The sequence below is a fragment of the Hyperoodon ampullatus genome, assembly GCF_949752795.1.
Source record: "Hyperoodon ampullatus genome assembly, chromosome: 1".
Taxonomy (NCBI): Eukaryota; Metazoa; Chordata; class Mammalia; order Artiodactyla; family Ziphiidae; genus Hyperoodon; species Hyperoodon ampullatus.
The window spans coordinates 189,216,359-189,241,985 of NC_136914.1; the positions used below are offsets into that span (position 1 = coordinate 189,216,359).

Consider the following 25,627-nt stretch of genomic DNA (forward strand, 5'->3'; position numbering starts at 1 on the left):
GCAGCATCAACATTAAAAGTCTGGTCTTGGGTGTACAACAGACCTAGATCCAAATCCTCCATGCATCACCTTCTTAGGTGGGTGTTCTTAGCCAAATTTCTTTATCTGTAAAATGGCCTTAGTACTACTTCAAAGTGTTATCTAAGAATTCAGTAAGTGAACTAAAATAAAGGCCTTAATATTTGACACAAGTGAATATTCAGTAAATTGCTGCTATTGTTATTATCAAAGGATAATGATCAGGGTCAATAGTAAGCTAATTTTCTCAAATATTGTTCTTTTATTGTTTTTCCAGATAGTATAGAATATTCTGGGTATTTTTAGAATTATAGAAACAGTTTTACTGAAATAAATTAAAGAACATTATCCTCAATTAAAAAAAAACAACACTAAACCAATTCAGGGGAAAGCAAATGATATTCAATATTCAAATAAGAAAATTTCTGAGGTGAGGAATGTAACAGAATATTTGTAAGAATAAGTGAATTATAATAGTACATTAACAAAAATTATCCTTTCTAATGAGGAGCACTCAGCCTAAATTTCTACATTACTCAGCAGAGAAAACTGCTTTCTACAGAGAAAAACTGAAAATAACACTAGGATTTTCAAACATACCAACTATGTTTGGTAGTAATATTTTTCTCCTTTTTTAATTCAAAGTTTGAAGACAGAATTCCATAGTACATTATCTGGATTGAAATTTGTATGAGATGATCTCATAAACACTTAAATAAGAAAAAAAATTCTAACAGTATTTTTCATGAATGTGAATTTTGTTATTTTACTAACAACTTATAAGCATTTATATACTATTGTCGGTCACATAGCAGAATGGAATGTACAAAACATATTCCTTGATTCTTTTCAAACTTCAGCATAGGTGAATATTATTTTCTATTGCATTAACCTATCCTAATACAACTGAAAGTCTTTCCTTTCCTATAGGAAGTGATGGAAACACTTTTGAGTGGAGATTCATTAGCTGATACCAAGGAAACTATATATTTATCACATCAAATCTGGGTCCCTTATAACATGAAAGTGTTGACCAAGATCATTTCCAGGGCCTCTCCCATCTCTAGCATTTTACTTATTACCATTCTATGACTTTCCTATTACAGAGGTTATTGTAATTTTGAGATGCTGATTTGATCCCTGGCTCGTCAGTTTTCAGGTAATAACACTGTGTAAAAGGTTCAGTCCAGGACAATTAGTTCTGTGTCAGACAGATGTGCCAGAAATATCAAGAATGAATATTCAGTTCCATAATAGGCCAGTGAACTTCACAGAGAGGAAACCTACTTCACAGCCACAATATTCCTTTAGCACACAAAGTTATGCTGATGTTAAGAAAGAAATGGAGAAAGAAATCTGCAATAAAAGGAGTAGCTAGCTCAGTAAGACTCAACAGTGCTACTGGCTGGGATGGGGGAATGGTGGGAGAAGTGGGGGAGATAAAGGAAGCAACTCTAAGAGACTGTAAACTCTTACAGAGGCTAGCAACTCAGTAATATTTTTATAATAATATAAGAACAACCTGGGGACAGCATTTTCCTAAGTAAGAATAGCTAAGAAGAAAACGCAATTAAAACTATGCTTGTCCTTCATTTTTTTTTTTTAAATAAGAGAAAGCTCACTTAGACATTAAAAAAATCAATCTCATAATAGAAGACATTCTTTTAAATTAAATAAATGTTAGTTTAGAAAAACTAACTATACTGGTCTTTCTAGTATCATCATAGATTCATCATGGACCAACAGTGATCATGGGTATTTGAAGCCACTTCGTTTATAACATACTGAATATTTTATAAACATATATACACCAATATTAAAATGTATGAATGCATCATTACTTCCATACCAAAAATGATGAATTCCATTGGATTTCCCTTGTGGTCCAGCGGTTAAGAATCTGCCTTCTAATGCAGGGGATGTGGGTTCAATCCCTGGTCAGGGAACTAAGATCCCACATGCTGCAAGGCAACTAAGCCTGTGTGCCGCAACTACTGAGCCCATGCACCACAACTAGAAAGAAGCCTGTGCACCGCAATGCAAGATCCTGCATGTCACAACGAAGATCTCATGTGCTGCAACTAAGACCCAAGGCAGCCAAAAAAAAAAAAAAAATTCTAACTTCACTGTAGAGGATTTGGGTAATATAAAAAATAAATCTAGGAAATGTACAGAAATGTCATCCAAAGTATGACCAGGTGTAAAAGTCTGTACTCAAAAAAGAATGTGTCTCTTAGAAGATAGCTGCTGAGGCAGTGAGGTAGAGCACACATCTGAGGCTCACATGGCACCACTCCCACTCCCTGGAGTGAACCCCCTCAGCACAGTGAGCATAAACTCTGGGCCTCTGAGATCCTGGCACCTCGGGCTGCATCACTTCCTTCTCTTCCAGTGCTCCCGCTGCTGTCTTACAGTAATCAAAATTTCCCACACGCCCTTCCATCACAAGCCAACTTTATTACAAGAAGCTTCATGCCTAGACCAGCATCTCCCACTGTCTGTTTCATGGTACCCTGTGGAATGTTGATAGGTAAAAAATGAAAATTACACGACTCAAAAATGCCCTGGGTAAAGTTTGGGAAACGGTGAAACAAAATTCAGAAGATCTTATTAGGTTTCAATATGTCAGCATCCTTCAAGAGGAGGCTATGGAATGGCTATTTCTCAAAAATTTTACTTGGGAAATAGTTTTAGAAACAAATTTGTTCTGTTTTGCTACTTATATTAGAATTCAGATCTTAGACAAGTAATGCTGGGAAATAGATTATACATTTGAGGTGGAAAAAAATCCTTTCCTTTCAATATCTTTCCACTTAAAAACAAATTAATGTAATGTTACACCTGAAGGCATTGCCTTAAAGTTATTGATAAAGCCCATTGATAAAAGTTGAGCAATTGGCAGGTGAGTCACTTTTGATTAATCAAAATTTATAATTCGTTTCAGTCCTCTAACTTCTGCCTTTTTGATTTACACACTATAATACAAGTATATTATTTTTTTTCTCTGGTTTGGGGTATATTTATCACTGGATTTGGCATGCACAGTTTAATTACTCTACTTGAATATCAAATAAAAGCAAGTAAAAGATAAATGACCCAGGGCAATACTCTCTTTCTGCAATTTCAAAATAACGGATCAAGTAAGTTAGCAGTGAAGTATACATTTTAGACTACTGTACACAATTGTGTGGGCTGCTTCTAAGCAACAGATTTACTATTTTAAACATATTAAAGCCATTTCACTGATTATCTCTTTTTGTGGATCAGTAGTAATTATGCCTGAGCTGTCTTTGATTGTTGTCAAACAGTGATGCTAGCTGTTTTGTAAATTCAGCAGGGGAGTCACATTTGAGAGGTCAAGGTCTAAAACATGTAACCTAAACTAACTCTGGAACAAATCCAATGACCCCTTAAATCAAAGCAGGGGGTCATTCTCCAGAATTCTTTTAGCTGGTGATCCCAAATCATCAACACATTAAACAGCTACCCTGTCCTCCTTCTCTTAATAGCTACTTTGTTCTTACAAATAGCTTCTTTTCTAGAGCAGGGAATGGTAATTAGGATTTCAGAGTTTGGTAGAGCCAGCCAGCATTAGCATCTTGGCTTTGTGTGTTGAGGATTAATAACAGTAGCCATAATGATGACAGAAAATGATAATAGTTCTAATTACTAATATTCATTTTAGGTTGGTGAGCAGCTGTTAAAACATCTCTTTAGAAGTGAAAGTTCAGCCACATATCTTTTTCACCAAATAGGGAAAACTTTAATGCTAATTAGGAAGGAAGATTACAAATTCGAATGTCAGTCAAAGTGCACTGTAATTGTTCTTTATTAACTTTTTTTCTCTCTCTCCACCTTAAGCTTTCTGGCCCTTAAGCTTTTTAACAGCTGACAGTAAAAGTAATGACAGGAGCCCCAGAAGCCTCCTCGTTTCCACTTAAAACAACCCTTTCCAATTCAATAAGGGAAATTTCTCATCTGTTTGCATTTGAAGAATGTGATCTGTTTCCTCAAAGGTGTCACTAACTGGTATGCCTAGAAAGTCACTGACTACTAGTAATTATTTTAAGGCACATGATATACTGCCAAGAAAGTCTTCCAGAGAATTGAAGTCTAGTCCATCACTTCCAAAATCAGCTACAAACACCTTCAGCAAATGACTTCTTGGCAAGCAAGTCCATCATTTCCTCTATGAAATTAAGAAGTTAGAATTGGTCGGTGTTTCCTAAATTCTCCGGACCACATGAATCACCAAGGATATTATAGAGGGAATGGATTGTGATTGTGGTCTTCAGCCCAAACTCAGTATCAGAACCTCCAGGTCAGAGAATACAAAATCAGAGTCAGGGTTAAATGGCAGGAAATTGTTTCCAGGACCCTGGAGGGTAGGAAGCAGGGAGAGTGATCCTTGAAGACCACTTGGGCACTGACTCCATCCACTTCCATCAGATAAGTATGGGACCCTGCTGATGCTGGTCACAAACAAGGACAGCCTGATATCTGTCAACATTCTCTTAAATCAGGGGTCCAGCTAGTGAATAGTCTCTGTAAACTTTCTCTGTAAAGGTCCAGCTAGTGAATATCCGAGTCCTGTTTCTGTTGTAACTATTCAACTCTTACTGCAGAGTCAAAGCAGTCATAAACAGTAAGTAAAGAAACGAATGTTGCTGGCTTCCAGTAAAACTTACATTTGAATTTCTTATAATTTTCATATGGCTTGAAGTGTTATTATTCTTCTGCTTTTTTTTTTTCAATCATTTAAAAATACAAAAAACATTCTTAGCTCACATACAAAAATAGGTGATGGGCTATTTGCTGATCCCTGCCTTAAATGGAAATGCCAAAATTTTAAGGTAATGTCTTTTCAAATGACAACAGAAGCCACATAATGAAAGGACAGGAACAGAATCAAGTGTCACTTTCTCTTTTAGTCCTAGCAGGATCCCACCTGTCTCAAATGTCACCGGCAGCAGGGTATCCATAGGAGGAAGGGGCATGGGAAAGGTCTGCAGAGATAGACTGTGTCTGCTCCTGCTGGTCTAGCTACCTAACTTCCATTATGTTCTGTTTCCTTAACTAAATAAATTGCGAATCTATGACATGAATGGGAATCTATGAATGCATGCATGCATGTTTGTGTGCTTCTGTGTGTGTATGTGTGTACGCACATGTGTGTGGTCTCTGCTGCCAATCTGTAATTCGACCTGCAAAGTTGCAGTGCTGTTTAAAATACAGGTTTCCAGGCTCCTCTCTAGATATGTTTCAGTAGTTCTCAGGTGGTGCCCAGAAATCTGTATTTTAAGCTACTGCCCCAAGTGAGTCATATGATCTAATCTTTTTAGGAAACTAATATTGGAATCAAGGTCCAGCACAAATTGAAAGTTCACAGTACACTTTCTTGCCCAATCTTCTCTTGGGCTACAAGGATGACCTTTCCTATCTTATACATATAAAATTTGTTTTGTAAGTGATATCATCATCATACATACCAATCTTAATACTAAAAGGCAGGACTGTGGACCATGAGGTCCTGAAGCAAGAAAAGCTTCTAGAACTACTCAGAGGTGATGCTTAGGGAAGAAAAAAAACAACAACAAAAACATGCTAAGCAAGACTTATTCAGGGAAAATAGGCCATAAGCAATCAGTCTATGGTGAACTGATATGACCACAAGCAGGCAAGACAGGATCGCACTTTGCTGATACTTTTCAAACACTGGCAGTTCTGAACCATTGGGAAACTCAGTAGCACACAGAGCAAGTAAACCCCCAGAAACCCACAGTAATCAGAGATGAGGAGACTCTGTCTGAGCAAAGAGGTTGGGCAGGGCCACACGTCTATGATAGCTTTGCTCTAAACAGTGGCGACAGCCGCGAACCAAAGGGCAGCCTTTCTTGGAGTCAACTGTTCAACAGTATCTCCTGGCACAAACAGAAATCCCCATCAGAAGCACCATCTTGCAATATAAAAGACAAAGCTGGCTATATCAATTCTGCTATGGGTCAAAAGTCTCAACAGGCTATTATCCCCGTCATCACCTTTTCTATTCCCAAACTTATACTCCCTTGAGTTTAATTTTTGCTATTTTTCTTCATGTTCCTAACTGGTCCGTCTTCTTACAGGTTATCTAGCTCAGTTTGGATTTCTTCTTCATGACACTGTCATCCTGTAATTCTGATTGCTGTAGATCTCTCACCGTAGTTTTGTACAAAATTACAGGTTTAAGGAAGAAATTGACTAACTTTTTAATTTGCTCAGAGAGACGTACTCACTTTTTTGATGCCTATTATATCATGCTATTTAATTATTATTAGAAAACAATTTTTGATGAAATCAATAATTACAGTAATAGCTAACAATACAGCCTCACTTTATGCCATGCATGTGCAATGTGCTTTATATGGCTATCACATTTAATATTAAAACACAATAGTTTCTAGTATGACCTGTAAGGACCTTGGAAGTCATCACTCTCATCCTCACAACAAGAAGAAAGCTGAACAAACTGATAATCAGTAATTTTTCTTAGAACTGAGGTCACGGGGCCAACTGCAGCCCTGAAAACTGGGGATGGGGATAAAGAGATTCACAGCAAAAGCCCAGAGGCAGAAGCCCCCAGCTGGAGCCAGTATAGGTAGGAACACTTTAAACCATCATTGATGCATTGCTAGAGGATCACTGCAGACTAGCTTGAGAATTAAAAAATCCTTGAGGGTCCAGTCTTACGGGGGTCCCCACACTTTCCTGAGTTCTACCCTCTACCAGGTTCTGACCCTGAATATAAGTTAAAAATCCCCTGTGCTTCCCTCAAGGAAAGAGGAAAGTCGTCATTTTGAAATATACTCAGAACTCTCTCTCTCTTCTGTTTAACAAGACCTTCCCTCAGTAAAACTATTTTAGCAGAGCCAAAGGAGGTTTTAAGTAAGGCTAACCAACCTCAGTGAAGAAAATAACTCAATTCCAGTCCCCTCTAGCCTTTGATATGAGGGGAAAGAAATACCTAATTCAGGCTCACTAAAGGACTGAGACTTAATAACAGGACTATAGAATAACTTCCTCCCCTCCACACTTTACAATCTGTGAGGGTTAATTTTATGTGTCAACTTAACTGGATCACAGTTATTTGGCTAAACATTATTTGTGAGTAAGCCTGTGAGGGTGTTTCTGGATGAAATTAGCATTTGAATTGGTGGACTCAGTCAAGCAGTTTGCCCTCCCCAGTGTGGATGTGCATCATCCAATCTGCTGAGAGCTTGAACAGAACCAAAAGGCAGAGGAAAGAAGAATTTGGCCCTTCTTGCCTGACCGCTTAAGCTGGAGCATCAATCTTCTCCTACTGTTGGCACACCTGGTTCTCAGGCCTTCATACCCAGACTGGGACCTACTCCTTTGACTCCCCTGGTTCTCCGGCCTTTATATTCAAACTGAATTACACCCCCAGCTTTCCTGGGTGTCCAGTTTGCAGATGGCAGATTGTAAGATGCCTAGGCCTCCAAAATTATATGGGCCAATTCCATATAACCTCTCTCTCTCTCCATATATATACATATATACACAAACACACACACATGCACACACACATACAAAACCTCCTATTGGTTCTGCTTCTCTAGAGAACCCTAATACTCCACTGCATCAGTAGTGCTCCTGTACAGTAATGGGAGATTATAGCTGAAAGAAGGCAAGTCTCAGAATCTATTTAAGAAGGAACTTCCAGGGAAACCCAAAGACAAGAGAGGAGGAGAAAACAAAAACACTAGAGGAAATTTTAGCCTTTGACACCACCGCTACAGCAAACAGTAAACACAGTCCAACTCTTAGCCAGATAAACACAAAACATCCCACTAAAGGTCTGTCTACTTAGGTTCTTGTTACCCAATACATCATGTCTTACTTTCAACAAAAAAGTTACAAGGCATGCTGAAAGACACAAACACAATTTGAAAAGACAAAGCAAGCCTCAGAACCAAACTCAGATATGGCACATATTCTAGAATTATCAGACAAGAAATTTAAAATAACTATGAATAATATGCTAAGGGTTCTTACAGAAAAACGTGGATAACATACTAGTACAGATGGGTAATGTAAACAGAAAGATAGAAGCTGTAAGGAAGAATCAAAAGGAAATGCTAGAAAATAAAAATACCATAACTGAAATGAAGAATGCTTTTGATGGGGCCCATCAGTAGACTGGAAATGACCAAGACAAAAATCAGAGAGTTTGAAAAGCATGTCAATAGAAACTTCCAAAACTGAAATGCAAAGAGAAAAAATGAATGGGAAAAAAAGAACAGAATATCCAAGAACTGAGGGACAATTACAAAAGGAGTTGATTATTTTCTTATATTCCATATGTGTAATGGGAATAACTGAAGAAAAGAGAAAATTACAGAGGAAATATTTGAAGTAAAAACAGTCGAGAATTTTCCAAAATTCACAACAAACACAAAAATCACAGATGGAGGAAGCTAATTGATCATCTAATAGAATAAATACAAAGTAAGCATATAATATTCAAACTTCTGGAAATCAAAGACAAACAGAAAAACCTGAAAGGAGGCAGAAGAATAAAAACACTATGTACAGAGGAACAAGGATAAGAATTACATGGGACTTCTCTTCATAAACCACCTGCTTTAAGCAAGAAGAGCATAAAATGAAATATTTAAAGGCCCACCATCCTGGGATTCTGTGTACAGTGAAATTATCTCTCAAAAGTGAAGTAGAAACAATGTCTTTCTCAAACAAAAACTGAAGGAACATGTCACTCAATTTTTTTCCAAATTGAATTTGTCATTCAATTTGTTTTCATGACTTGTCAGAAATGTTAAAAAATCATTCTTCAAAGAAAAGGAAAATGACATAGGTTGGACAATGTCCACATGAAGAAGGGAAAAGTGTTAGACAAGGAATAATAAAGGTAAAATAATTATTTTTCTTATTCTTAATTGCTCTAAGAAATACAGGTTAAAATTATAATAGCTACAATGCACTGTTTATTATTAATCTCATGAATATACGGAATGCATGATAGTGGGATAAGGAGAGGAAATAGTCTGTTACAAGGTACTTGCACTACCTGTGAAGTAGTATAGTGCTACTTGAAAGACTTGAACTAACTGAGAAGTAAATTGCAAACTCCAGGGCAATCACTAAAAAAAATATATAAAAAGAAAAAAACTATATAATTGTTATGCTAAGAAAGGAGAAACAACAGCATCATACAAAGTGCTTAATTAAAACAAGAACAGGCATAAAAAGACAGAAAGGAAGGAAAAAGGGAAGGAAGGAAGGAAAGAACAAAGGCAATGAATAGAAAACAGTTAAATGTATGGTAGATATTAATCCAAGTATGTCAATAATCACTTTAAATGAGAATGATCTAAATACACAATTAAATTACAGAAACTGTCAGAATGGATAAAAAACAAAACACAACCATATACTGTCTTCAAGAAATCTACTTCAAATATAAAGACCCAGAGGTTAAAAGTTATGTGATGGAAAATGATACACCATACTAACACAAATCAAAAGAAAGCTGGAGTAGCTATATTATTTCTAGATAAATCAGACTTCAGAGCAAGGAGAATTATCAGGGATAAAGAGGGGTATGCATCATGATAAAAGGATCAATACTCCAAGAAGATATAACAATATATAACAATTCTTAATGTATCAATATATGTGCCTAATAACAAAGTATCAAAATACATGAGGCAAAAACTGATAGTACTACAAAGAGAAATCGATGAATCTACTATTATAATTGGAGATTCAATACCCCTTTATTGGTAATTGATGGATCCAGCAGGCAGAAATTCAAGAAGTATACAGTTGAACTGTACCATCAATCAACTGGATCTAATTGACATTTATTGAATAATTCATTCAACAACAGAATACACATTTTTCTAAAAGTCACATGGAACATTCACTAAGACAGACCACATTCCTGGCCACAAAACACACTTTAACAAATTCAAAAGAAGAGAAATCATATAAAACATGTACTTATAGTGGAATTAAACTAGAAGCTAATAGAAAGTTAGTTGAAAATTCCAAAAATGTGGAGATTAAACAATACACTTCTAAATAGCACATGGCTCAAAGAAGAAGTCTCAAGAAAAATTAAAAACTATTTTGGTCTAAATGAAAATGAAACTACAACCTATCTAAATTTCTAGGATGCAGTGAAAGCAGTGCTTAGAGAGAAATTTATAGAATTTAATGCATACAGTCAATAAGAGAGATCTAAAATCAGTAATTTAAGCTTCCACCGGAGGAGACTAGAAAAAGAAGGGCAAATTAAATTCAAAGTAAGCAGAAGAAAATAAATAAGATTTAGAGAAGAAAACAATAAAATTGAAAACAAGCAACCAATAGAAAAAAAAATCAATGAAACCAAAAGCTAATTCTTTGAAAAAGATCAATGAAATCCATAAGCCTCTAGCTAGGCTAACTAACAAGAAAGAGAGAAGACACAACTTTCTAATATCTGAAATTAAATAGGGTACATCACTACAGATCCCATGGACATTAAAAGGATAATAAAAAATATTATAAATAGCTCTGTGCCATTAATTTGATAACGTAGATAAAATGGACCAATTGCTTGAAAGATTCAATCTGCCAAAACTCACACGAGAAGAAACAGACTATCGGAATAGGTCTATATCTGTTAGGGAAATTGAAATCAGTAGTTACTAACTTTCTAAAACAGAAAGCATCAGATGCAGCTGGGTTCACCAAATGTTTGGTAAATTCTACCAAACATTTAACAAAGAAATGATACCAATTCTATAGAAACTGATCCAGGAAACAGAAGCAGAGGGAATACTTCCCAACTCATTCTATGATAATTGCACCACCCTAATATCAAAACTAGACAAAATATTAGCAAATTGAATCTAATAATGTATATAAAAATATACACCATGATCAAATGGGATTTATCCCAAATATGCAAGATTTATTCAACATTCAAAAAGATGCTATAATCCATCATATCAACAGGCTAAAGAAAAAAAATCATATGATTATAATATACAGAAAAGCATTTCACAAAGTCCAATACCCATTCATGACCCCATCCCCCCAAGAAAAAGAAAGAAAGAAAAAGAATAAACAAAACAGATTCTCAGTAATCTAGGAGTAGAGAAACCTACAGTTAAAAGCATACACCATGATGAGAAACTAGATCCTTTCTCCTAACACAGTGAATAAGATAAGGATTTTCCCTCTCAGCACTCCTATTCAACATCATACTGGAAGTCCTAGCTAATATATTAAGAAAAATATACATATACAGATGAAGAAAGAAAAAATGAAACTGTTCAAAGGGTACATAATTGTCTATTCAAAATAATTGACAAAAAGACTCCTGGAACTAATAAGTGATAAGGCTAATACACAAAAGTAAATTAATTTCCTATATACCATATGAACGAGAGGAATTTGAAATTAAAAACACAATATTATTTATATTATCTAAACTACAGATATCGAAAAAGGGGAAATGAAGGGCAGAATAAATAGGTGGAGCACAGGGGAATTTTAGGGCTGTGAAACTGTATATCATATACAATACTGTAATGTTGGATACAGGCCATTCTGTATTTGTCAAAATACAAAAGACCCACCAAAGAGTACAACACACAACAAAGAACCCTTAAATGTAAACTATGGACTTTAGTTAATAGTCATGTTTCAATGTTCGTTCATCAATTGTAAAAAAATTAAAAAAGTACCATACCAACGATAGGGTAAACTGTGAGTGGAGAGAAGGGAGTATGTGAGAACTCCTTATGTTTTCTGTTCAATTTCTCCATAAACATGAAACTGAGAAATAAAGTATGTTAATGAGAAAAACAATGGTGTTTCAAAAACATAAAAAGGGAAATCAATCCTATGAGGTAAGTACTGTTATTATATACTCCAGAAGTGAAAACTGGCACTTAGGAACGTTATGTAACCTTTTCAAGACCAAATATCTAGTTAATTGTGGAAACAGGATTAAAACATGCTGCCAAGACTGAAACCCAGGCATTATCACAAATATACAGAGATATATAAATACAACATACACACACACCGTTGACCTTTGAACAACAGGAGTTTGAACTGTACAGGTCGACTTATGCTGGGAATTTTTTTTCAATAAATACTACAGTACTACACTACCCGAAGGTGGTTGAATCTGCAGATGTGGAACCACCGATAAGGAGGGCTGACTATTGGACTTGAGTATCCATGGATCTTGGTATCCAAGGTGGGTCCTGGAACCAATCCCCTGCAGATACCAAGGGACAACTGTATGTGTGTGTGTATACACACACACACACATATATATAAATGTATATATACACACATGTAGGATAACTATCTCTATTCTTTAGATGAGAAGCTAAGTAAAAAGAGAGAAAAGATATGTACACTGTAAAGCTATAGATTGGAGGATTGCCATAAGCAAGTACTGAGCTGAAATTGTAGGAAACTGGGAAGATGGCTTCTAGAGGCTTTTATTCCCTTGTTATCAAGTAGTCATCTACAATAGTTCAGCTCTGTGCCTAAGGACATTATACTGGAAAGTTAGCATCTTTATCAGTGCTCCCCTTCTTTAGAATATGCTTCCAAAGGTTTGGCCTTTGTTTTATCTCCCTAACATGAATAAGGGAGACCAGAGACCTGATAGAAGAAAAATAAGTCTTATTCCTTTTCCATGATCTTGTAGCCCTTGGCTCTCCATATCTTCTCTGTCTTTGACCTTTATTTTGGGTCTTTGGGAATCTTCTACTTATGACCTCCATATCATCAGATAGTACTTATGAATTCTAGTATTTCAGAACGCATGGCCCTGATCCTTGCCACATTTGCAGTCTAGTTGTGATGATATCATCCAAACATACAACAGAATAGTTCTGTTTCATTCACTGAGTCACTCATGTAGCACATATTTACTGAAAACCTACTTAGACTATTCTTTCAACAAATATTCGGGCTTCCCTGGTGGTGCAGTGGTTAAGAATCCACCTGCCAATGCAGGGGACACGGGTTCAAGCCCTGGCCCGGGAAGATCCCACATGCCGCGGAGCAGGTAAGCCCGTGCACGACAACTACTGAGCCTGCGCTCTAGAGCCCACAAGCCACAACTACTGAGACCGCGTGCTGCAACTACTGAAACCCATGCATCTAGAGCCCATGCTCCAAAACAAGAGAAGCCACTGTAATGAGAAGCCTGCACACCACAACAAAGAGTAGCCCCTGCTCACCACAACTAGAGAAAGCCCACACAGAGCAACGAAGACCCAACGTAACCAAAAATAATAAATTAAATACATTTATTTAAAAAAAGGATTGTTCAAAATACTATTTAAAACAAAACAGATATTCATTGGTTATGTAGTAAATGTGGGGCATAATTCTTATGCAAATCCTTGCTCTGCTGGAAACTTGGGATATAAGTTGAGACATATCCTACCCTTAAGGTATTTAGAGAAAATTGGGGAAAAGACAAGTTCCAGGCAATACAGGAGCAAGTATATGATTCTGAAGCACAAACTATAAAAGAATTAAGGGGCCAACAAATAAGATAAGGCAGAGTCAGTCAAGGCAAGCTTCTAAAAAGAAAGACTTGATTTTAAAGAACATCTTTGGAAGAGAAAAAAGGAGTCAGGGATAGCCCAACTGCTCTCATGCTCACTATAACTAATGATTCTTGGAAATGTAAAGTAATTTGCACAAGTCATGTGAAGCAAAGAGAATGGCAGAACAGTACTGCATTGCAAGCCTATTTACAAAACAAAACATGCTACCTTTATTAAAATAATAATTTTCTGTTGTAAGTAATAAAATGAATGGTAAGCCTTCCCAGAGAGCTAAGAAAAGCTCACTTATAGAATCTCATAGTAATTAAGGGCACATACAGGACAGGAAACACACAGGAGTTTTCTATACAGCTGCAATCTCACTAAAGCCTTGGTGGGTCACAGTTCCCTCCTCATTAATACTGACTAGCTTCTGATGAACATTCATGCCTGAAATACTGCCTGCCCTGGTTCAGAGCCTTATCTACCAGGAAACAGCCTTGTAGCCACTGGCCTAAGAAACTGCATGATTCCTTCTCTGCAGGGGTGGTAGGTTGACTTGCAGTGGATTCTCGCGGGGGCCCCGGGGGGACATGCAGCCAAAGGCCTTGGGGAGACTTGGAACTGAATGCCCACTTTACCCCCTGCTCTAAGCTGTTTGATAGCTCTCTCCAGCCCAAACAAGCTTTGTATTTTGTGACTAATGAAAGCCCAACCGGTTTTCTTATCTTTAGCTTCTTACTGTAAGTGTAAGTGGGCTTCTATTCTTCAATGATTTATGTCTCGGATGCCAACTGTGTACAAGCCCCTGAACTAGTTTTTTTTTTTTTTTTTTTTTTTGGAAGCTACAAAGATGCCTCAGATTAAAAATTTAAAAAAAAAAAGTTGAAAATCTTGGGTCATACTTTCTTTTAATCAGAGCAGTTTGTCTAATTCAGACCAGATGTTTATCACTCTGCTCTGTAAAAGGAATTCAAGGTTTATCATGATCTGCTCCAATACTAGCAACTAGCATTTTGTAAGTAGGATCTCACACTTATGCTAAAGACGAGCCACTAGTTCATACTTTCACACAAATTCACTATTTGTTTACAAACCCCACAAAGGGGAGCGAACCACAAGTACCAAGCAGGCTTATATATTCTTATATGGCAACCACTTCAAGCACTCTCTACAAATGTTCTCTAGAAAGCTGATTTATTACAGATCGGTTTCCTAGTTGCAGAGCACATACGTTTTAATGAATTACTGGCAGCATAAAGCAAAACATACATATCCTGATGATAAAATGACTAGAAATGGCTTGTTTCAAAGTTTGTTGAAGGCATAAAATGGATTCCTGTCATAACAAATTAAAAATGCTGACTGGGAAAAAAATAATTACTCCCAGGGGAGGAGGGAGGGGAAAGTCAAGTAAACATTTTCAGAAGGAAACATTTCCTATTTATATTAAAGAAAAAGAAAGAGTGGGGGATGGGATAAAGTTTTCATTTATGCTACAAATCTTCAAGATGTAATACAGCATAGGAATAAAAGATGCCAATTCCAGCTTCAGACTGGATGGAGTAAACTACTTCCCCATTAGCTGTATTACCAGAGCCTCAGTTCCCCCAGCTATAAACTGGGAAGAGTAAAAGTACAGCTGACCCTTGAACAACATGGGTTTGAACTGTGAGGGTCCACTTACATGCAGATTTCTTTCACTGAATATGAAATACAGATGCCCTTAGCCTGGCACAGAGCTAGCCTTAGTAAGTTGAAGGTATTACTGTTGCTTTTCTCAACTGCTTACAAGTACCCAGTGAAAAGAAATACCAACATAGTACTAGCCTTTACAGAACTTACAATCTAAAGTGGTAAAACTTCACAAAACTAGAGACCAACTTAAGGCAATGGACAAGCACATATTTCTTATATATAATGATAACTAAATAGATCTAGGAGATATAGGAGAAGGAAGTCCGTAAAGGGAGAGAAATGAAAATGACTGAGGCTCAGAACTAGAAAAGTCTCTGTTGAGAATGTGACCATCCAGAATCTTACAGTTAGGCAGAAGCTGAAAAGTCAATGTTGTTCAAGCACCAAATCAATGCTTAAGTACCTACAACATCCTAACTAATCTCTTTTAACCTGTAGCTTTTCAAATATGTATGATTTCTGTTCATACTTAACATTTTGTACTATACTTTGCCATCTGTGATATTTGCAATGGCTGTCAACTCAAAGTCACCTCTTCAGATATAACTTTCCTAACCACCCTAGCTAAAGTAGTCCACCTGTCCTTGGCAGTCTCTACCATATTACCTTATTTTATTTCCTTCATACTTTTAGCAGAGTTTCCCAAGTGCTGTCATATCTACCCTACAGCAGAATTTCCCAGTCTCAGCACTATTGACATTTGGGGCTGAATGGTCATTGTAAAGCTGTTTTATGCATTGTAGAATGTTTAGTAGCATCCTGGCTTTTATCCACTAGAGGCCAGTGGCAGCCCTCTGTTGCCCTCAATATTATAACCACCATAGATGTCTCCAGACATTACAAAATGCCTGCTCCGCCCTCCAGATGGAGAGCCCAGTAGGACTTGGGACAGCCAAAATCCCTGACCAGTCACCTCCAGCCATAAGGAGTTTTATTTGTTAACCTCAGTATGTGTGCAGGATAAACATTTTCCATAAGTGTCAATTTGTGAAAGGGTTTGGTAAGCACTGCTGATGGACAAATTATGTTTGCATATTTAATGGTTTTACATTAGTTCTTCAATTTAAGACCCACAGCAATATCACAAGAGGTAGAAACTGCTGTTACCCCAATTCATCAATGATGGGTTAAATTATTCATCCAGTCTATTTTTAGAGATGGAGCTCCCTATCTTCTGAACACAGAAAATTGTGTCCACTAAGTTAAAAAGGAATCCAATACCCTCCCCCAAAGTCTTCTCCAGGGCAAATTTCTAAGTTACTTCAACTGTTTTCTTCCATTGTTTCCAGCAATATTGCCTATACTCTACCGTGTCTTCACTATCCTATCCTTCTGGAATTTTTTTTCTTTTTAATCATGTGCAAAACTATACATTTCTCCTCTGGTACCTCATCTTAGTGGATCTCACCCATTATTCCAACCTGTTTAGATATTTTGGGTCTTTGTCACGTGTAGGGCCACTGGTTCAACTCAAGTGAGGAAGCTGAAGAAAAATGAAAAACTGAACATTTTGTAGAATGTGGAATAGGTTATATAAATAAGTAAAATATGTAATTTAAAGAGGTAGAAAGTTGAGGGTGAGAATGAATTGTATAAATGCTTACAGATCAAGTAACAGACCATTTTTCAAAGAAGCTGAACCATTTTACAAGCCCACCAGCAACATCCTAGAGTTGTAATTTCTCCATATCCTCACCAACATTTGTCACTGTTTGTCTTTTTTATTCTAGCCACCCTAGTGGGTATGAAGTGGCATGTAATTATGGCTTTGATTTTCATTTTCCTAATGACTATTAACATGGAACGTGTACTTATTGGCTTTCTGTGCCTCTCCTTTGGGAAAATATCTATTCACTCATTTTTTTAAATTTGTTTGTTTGTTTGTTTATGGCTGCCTTGGGTCTTTGTTGCTGCTCGTGGGCTTTCTCTAGTTGCAGTGAGCGGGGGCTGTTCTTCATTGTGATGCGCAGGCTTCTCATTGCGGTGGCTTCTCTTGTTGCAGAGCATGGGTTCTAGGTGCACAGGCTTCAGTAGTTGTGGCTCGCGGGCTCAGTAGTTGTGGCACATGGGCTTAGTTGCTCCGGGGCATGCAGGATCTTCCCGGACCAGGGCTCGAACCCATGTCCCCTGCATTGGCAGGTGGACTCCTAACCACTGCGCCACCAGGGAAGTCCCTGTTTATTTATTTTTAAACTTTATAAAATTCACTCAGTTGTAAGTATTCTTTATATATTCTAGATACAAGTCTTGTGATAATTTTATGTGTCAACTTAGCTGGGCCATAGTGCTCAGACATTTGGTTAAATATAACAGCATTCTGGATTTTTGTGTGGGGGTGATAAGATTAACATTTAAGTCAGTGAACTTTGAGACAAGATCAACATTTAAATTGATGGATTTTGGACTTCCCGAGTGGCGCGGTGGTTGAGAATCTGCCTGCTAATGCAGGGGACATGGGTTCGAGCCCTGGTCTGGGAGGATCCCACGTGCCGCGGAGCAACTAGGCCCGTGAGCCACAACTACTGAGCCTGTGCGTCTGGAGCCTGTGCTCCACAACAAGAGAGGCCGCGATAGTGAGAGGCCCGTGCACCGCGATAAAGAGTGGCCCCCGCTTGCCACAACTAGAGAAAGCCCTCTCACAGAAACGAAGACCCAACACAGCAAAAATAAATAAATAAATAAAATCGATGGATTTTGAGTAAAGTGGATTACCTTCCATAATGTGGGTGGGCCTCGTCTAGTCAAATGAAGATCTTAATAGAACAAAGACTGACCTTCTCCAAGCAAGAAGGAATTCTGCCAGCAGATGGCCATTGGACTTGAACTGCAACATCAGCTCTTCTATGGTCTCCAGCCTGCCAGCCCATTCTGTAGATTTTGAACTGGCCAGCCTCTACAATAATATGAGCCAATTCCTTAAAATAAATATCTTTATATATATATACATACATACACATCCTATTGGCTCTGTTTTCTCTGGAGAACTCTAATACAACTCCCTTATCACATATATGATTTGCAAACATGTTCTCCCATTCCACATTACTTCTATAATAGAATAAGATGCGCAGATATTAATATTAAACTGAGAGTCTGTCTTTATGTTTTAATCTGTCTTTACGTTTTAATCTCTCCACCCTGCCACAAAATACACACGCACACCCTTCTACTTCTTTCTCCTTCAGAAGCAGCCATTTGCCCCACAGATGGGAAGACACAAAGGAACCAGGGAGATCTAAACAGATAACTTTCCAAATTCAGAGTCCTTCAGTCCAGAGCAATTGGGAAAGAACGATTCTTTAAATTCCCTCCAGCTTGGCTTTGAATAGCAAGAGCCAAACCTAAAGGAAGGGAAGAAAAAGTTTAGTCATAACAATAGATTTCAAAGAGAACCAATAATGTTCCTGCCTACTCCACCAGTTTCTTTCCCAAAGAGTCTAGGTCTGTTTAGAATGATAAAAAGAGAGAGCTTCACAGCACTCCAGTAACTCATCAAGTACAGGACTTTTCCCTTGTATTACTCACAATTGGAGAGAATGCAAAGGAATCTGGGAAAATGCCGACATGGCATGGTAACACCAAGGAACAGTTGCACGGCTAAAACAATGCACATTTAATCAGCCCTGGGGTACCTTGCAGTAACCAAAAGTGCCTGTGTTACGTTAACCTCCTTTTCCAATGATGATCCCTGGACAGTAATCTGATATTTGCTTCTTACCATATTATCAAGATGAAAAAAGCTTTCTTTCCTTGCCTTTTTTCTATTTTTCTCATCATGTCCCTCTTAATATTTCAAAAAGTCTAATGAGTATTATTTGTCTAAGATATTGTCAGGGCCATAATAGTATAAATATCCCAAAATGAAAACATAAATGCCCCATCTAGGGACACAAACCAAAACGACCCATTATTTAGGCTCAAATGTGTCCAAGGTCCAATCATATAAAGTTGCAGACTCAAAGGCATAGAGCTCTTAAAAAGCTGGTGAAGCAGAGGTATTTTTCATTCTAAGACAACTAAATCCAATGTTTTAATGAGAGAATTGGACATGAAACAGATTTCAATATAAGCAAAGAAGTGGTTCTCATATGCTTTATTTTCCATTTAAAAATCAGGAGATTTAAATATAGCACCCATGTCCCACTTCTATTCATATGAAGGAAAAATGAGCTATACCAGAGGTAAAAAGTGAATTTGTTGGCTTAACTTGGTTCTTCAATCTGACATTTTCAATTTTCCTTGAGTTATCTAAACATTTTCACCCTTATTGGTGAAAGCATAACTCCTTCCCAAATTAATTTTCAAGCTCCTATGTGACATGATAATAGGTAAATCTCTGCTCTGCCTCTCTATAAGAAAATGTTTTTACTTGTCATTTCCTTTAAAGATGTCACTACAGCCCTGATATGTGGATATGTATTAGACATTGAGTTTATTTACAGTGACTTTTCCCCATTATGTTTGGGTAGGTAATCACTGAAAGGAGCTATTTCTCAGATGGAGATTAGCTACGGGTTGTTCCATCTATCTGAAAAATGTAATTCATCTATAGAAACTAATTATGTGTACATAAAGGAAGAAGGAAAGTGTGTTAGGTTACTACAGTAAGAAAAAAGATTAGATCCTATTTATAATTTCACAGCTCTTTTCGTTTACACATAAGTACTTCCTAGGCTTTCAGAATAGATTCCAATATTTCACTAATTCATTCAAAATAGTTTTCACTGTACTATACAGTATAGTATAGAGGTTAATGAAACCAGTTTATAAAGTCAGACCTTGCTATTCCCTACATGTGCCTAAAAATTCTCCAGTTTATTTTACAAACTATAAAATGGCTTCCCTAGCAAATCAACTCTGAAGCTCTTAAAATGATCTTTGGTATTTATTAAGACTTAATCTGAGTCAGATATGAGAAGAACATACTAGGGTGAGAATGAAGGTGAATAATTATTGAATCAATTATTCAATAATTAATCAATTATTCTCAGCCCTGTACTTCAATTTGTCTTGCAAAACACAACCTAAAAAAATGCTGGGATTGTTGCTCTTGATCTGGATAGACTTTTGGCCAAGAACCTCTTTATATCTATGTGTAAACACAACTTCTCAAACTAACTAGAAAAAACTTTCCTATGTTCCTGAAAAAGGCACGAGAGAGTTAATATACAAAGGAAATATTTGTACTATGTGATATAAAGGGAATGGAGAGAGGGGCACTAAATTGCTACACTAAGAATAAGGATATTTGTTTCTGTTTTATAATCTCATAAAGAAGAACACATAAATGGGTACATCTACACTAGAAATTATGGAAGGGGGTAAGTGGGAGTGGGATGGGCAATGGCAGAAATGACCTATATAATGGTTTCTCTCTCAGCTTTAAAATAGGAGGCCCCAAGCATCATTTATTTGTCCTCCAGTCACATGTACCCTCCTAAATCACTTTACCAATAACATTATGTTCGTTCCTCTTTCTATCTGCTTAATTTTTTTTTCTCTCTCTCAGTCCTTGACTACCTTGTCCCTATTCTTTAATTTTTCCCCCTTATGCTGGAAGTATTGTTTCGTAATGAATACAAGGAATGAAACAGTCCATAAGAAAGTAAATCAACATACAAACGTTTAACTTCACCTGGGTTATTTTATCTAAATAATTGGTCTGTCCCTTTATAATCCATTCTTCTCACAGAGAGATATCATTAAAATATAACCCAGATCATGTCATTTTTATGGCTTAGAACCCTCAAAATCTTCCCACTGCACTGAGAACAAAAACCTTATCACAACTCCTTATCACAACCGGCAAAGCCCTCTGCCATCTGGCCTTGCCTATTTTCTCTAGCCTCATCTCACCCTACTATAAACCTTTTTTCTGTTCCTTAAGGACAGAAGACTCATTCCTAGTTTAGGACCGTATGCCTTCTCTTCCCTCCGCCCTGTACACATGGCATCCCATATCTGCATTTCGATCTCAGCTTAAATACCACCTTCCCCAGAGAGGTCTTCCCTTAGTAAACCAATACAGTGTGGCCATCTCACTCGATGACATTTTGATGCTATTTTCCTTAATTCTCATCTGTACTTCCCAATGGAACATATGATTTGGGAGGACAAGGCCCTGAATCCCCAGAGTTTGGAATAATTACTGGCACGTGGCAGATGCTCCATAATATTTGTTAAACAAACAAGGCTGTAAACTTCTTTGTTAAATGCAATGATTATACTGTCTTCTTTTCAAAATAATCTGGGATTCTTTCATTTTCTTGTAGATGTTGTAGGAAAAAAGCTCATTTATTATGCAAGCAAATTTCCCTTTAATGTTATGTGACATTGGTATTGTTTTTGTTCTTCAAAATTTGCTTCACTCTATCTCATACATAATTTAATCTAATTTCTCATTGTGCTTGTTTATTCAACTTGAGTTGAACACTTTCATGCACTGGTTAGTATATTCATATGTCTACCTCATATTTTGTCTGTTTACTTCATTTGTGTATGTCTTCAAAACAAATGTGTGGGCACTTAATCATCTGTTTCTATTTTCATGCAGCTTTGCTATAGACTGTACTGTGGCTCGTATAACACAAATTAAGGCATCTTCTGATTAGAAAATCTGACATAAAATACTAAAATATTTCTTCAGTCAGAGTTATTTATAGAGCTATGGCTATTGTTTTGCAAAACATAGCAAATGCTTCCACAGCTGTGGAAAAGAAAGAAAATGATTAAAGGATTTCATGGGATTTTATTTTATTTTATTTTGGACGGGCTTGATTGGGGCCAGTTTGTACTTTAGTTCATTTTGTTTAAAGAAAAGAAAAAGAAAAAGGTCATCAGAGAGTTCTTCAGTATACTCAACAAGGAAAGCAAAAAACAAAAGAACTCGGAAAAGCAGTTTTACATTTACAGAGGTTACAAGTACAGTGGTTGGCACATTCAGAGAGAAATGCAGCCAGTATTTTTTCTCATGAATCTTTTATACTTGAACATAGGAATCAAATGTGACTTCCGCTTTACTTTGTGTTCCCATATAAGATGACAGAGACCAATAAATCCTAGGAAAGCTCACTGTGATAAGACTCAAACTAAGAATTTGTGGATATAAACCTTTGAAGTTCTATGGATCATATAATTACTGGTATATAGTTAGTACCTAGAGACAAAAACATTTCCAGTTTCTCTCTATTGTAGTACAACTCCAAAAATTCTTCAGCCTCCTGAGACTAAAATCCATTGATCCCACAGTCACTCACTGGCCCTTGCTCCCCTTCTTCTTGCACAATCGAAATTCCAGAGTCAGTCACTACAATCCTTCCTTCACATGCATCCGCAACTCCCTATTCCCTCTTTCAACCACTCATCTTTTCCTGGCAAAATACCAACCCTGGTTAAATCCCATTCTCTGTCTACTTGGAACTTGAATCCAGGCAAACAAATGGGGCTGAAAAAACATACAAATGGGCTGGTAACCAAGACAGACTTAATGGTTCCCTCACTTTGACTAAACTTTAGACAGCCTTCTTTCTGACACTAGGCTCCTGATCTCCCTTTTCTTGGAGCATTTACTTTAGAAAGTTTTCAACTGTAAATTCCTAATTTGCCTGTTTGAGATGCACATCTTCTTCCAGGCTGTTGGCACCAGTTGTTTTACAGCTCAGGAATGTCTTTCTCAAGGACCTAGGAGCCATTCCTTAGAAAAGTAATCAAGAAGAAGATAGCGCCTCTATCTCCCAGTCTCTATGGGTGGATAGGAGCCTAACTTCCAGAAGGGACAATCAGCAAGCACAGAAGAACTAGTCACATTGACCAACCTCCTCCCTACTGGAGAACCACTGTTAGAAAAGGTAGATAGCGAGATATGAACAAAGAAAGGGGGGCACGGGCCACATGGCAGGAAACCATACATCTTGTGAACAATAGGGGTCCTGGAGACAGGCAAAGAAAGGCGGGAAAAGGCAGGAATCTACGACGTTTGAATGTAACTTTTTGTCCATTAGGCCCTCATTACAATAAAATTAACCTTGTAGATAAGAATTTCCCATCATGCACTGACACCATGACACTTCCAATCAAGACTAAATAAGGACAAAAATCCCTCCTCCCCTTGGGAAGGTGGAGGTGGGATGAAAATCAGTGAATACGAGCCAAAACCCCTCCCTCCTCAATGAATATTCTGCCCAATCATTTTCACACCCCATATAACTAGCTTGACAAAGAAACTCAGGGTGGTTGTTTACCTGAGTCTGCCAGCTCTCCCCTTGAGAGCTTATTATTGCTTAATAAATCCTCACTTTGCTTTCTTGACTTCCATCTCATCTCTGAATTCTTTCTGAGACAAGAACCTACTTTCTGGTAACACCCTACTGGAGTACTTTTCCACCAGCTCGCTCCAGTGCTTAAAAATCCTCCCACCTTTTGGCCCCGCAGAGTGGAGTTTGATCTCTCTCTCCTATCGTACAACTTGAATGAACTCTTTTTGCCTGTTTAATTGAGATTAGGGATTGGTAACATCAAACAGGGCCTGAATGATGACTGTCAGTCATACTGTGTATTCCTAGTCCATTCCCTCTTCTATTTTTCTCATACCTTCTCCTCTGTCTTCAAACCTCTCAGACCTCTACCCCATCCTCATCCTCAGTGGATGACCTTGCTTTCTAGATTATAGAGAAAATAGAAGATATCAGAACAGGTTTGACAGAGTGTCAACCATTCCATCAGTCCCCACCCCATCTGCATATGTGCCCAGATACTCTGCCTTCTCTGTCTCTATAGGCACTAGGGACCCTATCCCCTCGTGTTCACTCAAGACACCGCTTGTATAAACCTCCTCTCTTTTTCCTGCTTCAATATTTCTTATGCTTTATAGGTTCTGTGAAAAGTAAGTAACAGTGACACTTTCACATTCAGGCATACAATTATGTGTGTAAAATATGCTTATATGCTAATAAAGTATGTACCCAACTGCTAATTTCTGTTATAAATTTGCTAATCTGAAGCTTCAGAGTAGCAATTATTACAATCTTGCTTTACACCAATTGAAATAAGAGATAAATACGCAGTCTCCCATTCTTGGAAGTCAACGTAACAATATGTTTGCCAGAGCGAAAAGTTTTTCTCCCTCTACAGTTAAAATGATTTGCACATTTCTAACTGTGTATAAATGTCGGATATACTGAGCTGCTTTTTATTTGAAGCCAAATATATAGCTCATGTCAGTGCTCAAAAATTTTTAAAAAGGCTTTCTGCAGTTTGTGACTTATTGCACAGCTGTGATGGGCTGAGTCTCATCTCAAAAAGGTCAAGGGCTAAAAACAATTACCTCTTCAAGGACGTCAGCAAGCTTACTGAGTATCTCTTCAGGAAGGCTCTGGAATGTTGGCACACTGAAAAACAAGACAGAGATGATGTTGAACGCATGCACAGCAACTCATTTTTATAAATAAAACAGCAACACATCTGAAAGAAAATACAAAAGGATTTCATGACAAAGAATCTGCCAATGACGATCACAGTAATAATTTAAGCATAATTTGATGACTAACAGGGAAAAGGCATGATGTACTAGAAAGAACTGGAGATTGGACAGAACCAAGTACAAATCCCACTTATATTTCTTTGTGTGACCTTGGATGCCTCAGCTATAATTGGGAGAAACCACTCTCTCCCTTATCAGTCTGCTCTCACCAAATTCCTTCCAATTCTGTCACCTTCTCTAGGTCCCCCTACACACACACACACACACACACACACACACACACACACACAAACTTTTCTACAGGTCAACTGCTACCCATTCTTTAGGACTCAGCTGGATTGATGATACATTCATACATTCAGGCCTGCAAGCATTAATTCAACAACACTGGAAACTTCCTACTCTCCCCAACCTCTCCCAGCTAGATCAGGTCCTCCTGTTTATGATCTCTTTTATCCCTTCCTACAACTATAATTAGATAATTAATCAGATATTTGTTACTGGGCATCTTCACTGCTAAAATCAAACTCCACAAAAATAAGAACGGTACTATATCTGTCTTGCTCAGCCCCTGTATTTTCAGTGATTTACTAATAACAACTCAAGAGCATGTGCTGAATAAAGTTATGAAAGCATAGACATACAAATGCTTCCTAGGATAGTTATACAGATCAGATCAGATAGAATGGAGAAAAGAGTCAGACTCATAGTAGACACTGAAATAATGTCTTCTCATCCTCTTATTAGGGAAACTCACTGACCAGCATATGGAAATACTAAATGATGTTGAATACACAAACCAAAGGAACTTATTTTATATGGATAATGCTGACTTTAAAAGGAA

General features: G+C 37.4%; 1 protein-coding gene across 2 annotated transcripts in view; it reads right to left on the reverse strand.

Annotated features, from left to right (window-relative positions):
- PRKG1 (protein kinase cGMP-dependent 1) overlaps window positions 1-25,627 on the reverse strand; it is a gene marked incomplete at both ends in the record, with an annotated part of 1,229,056 nt that overhangs the window by 308,013 nt on the left and 895,416 nt on the right. For both annotated transcript variants that reach the window (XM_079717816.1, XM_079717815.1), the window contains one exon: window positions 24,628-24,691. In XM_079717816.1, the coding sequence (XP_079573942.1) occupies window positions 24,628-24,691 (64 nt within the window). The remainder of the gene's footprint in view (window positions 1-24,627; window positions 24,692-25,627) is intronic.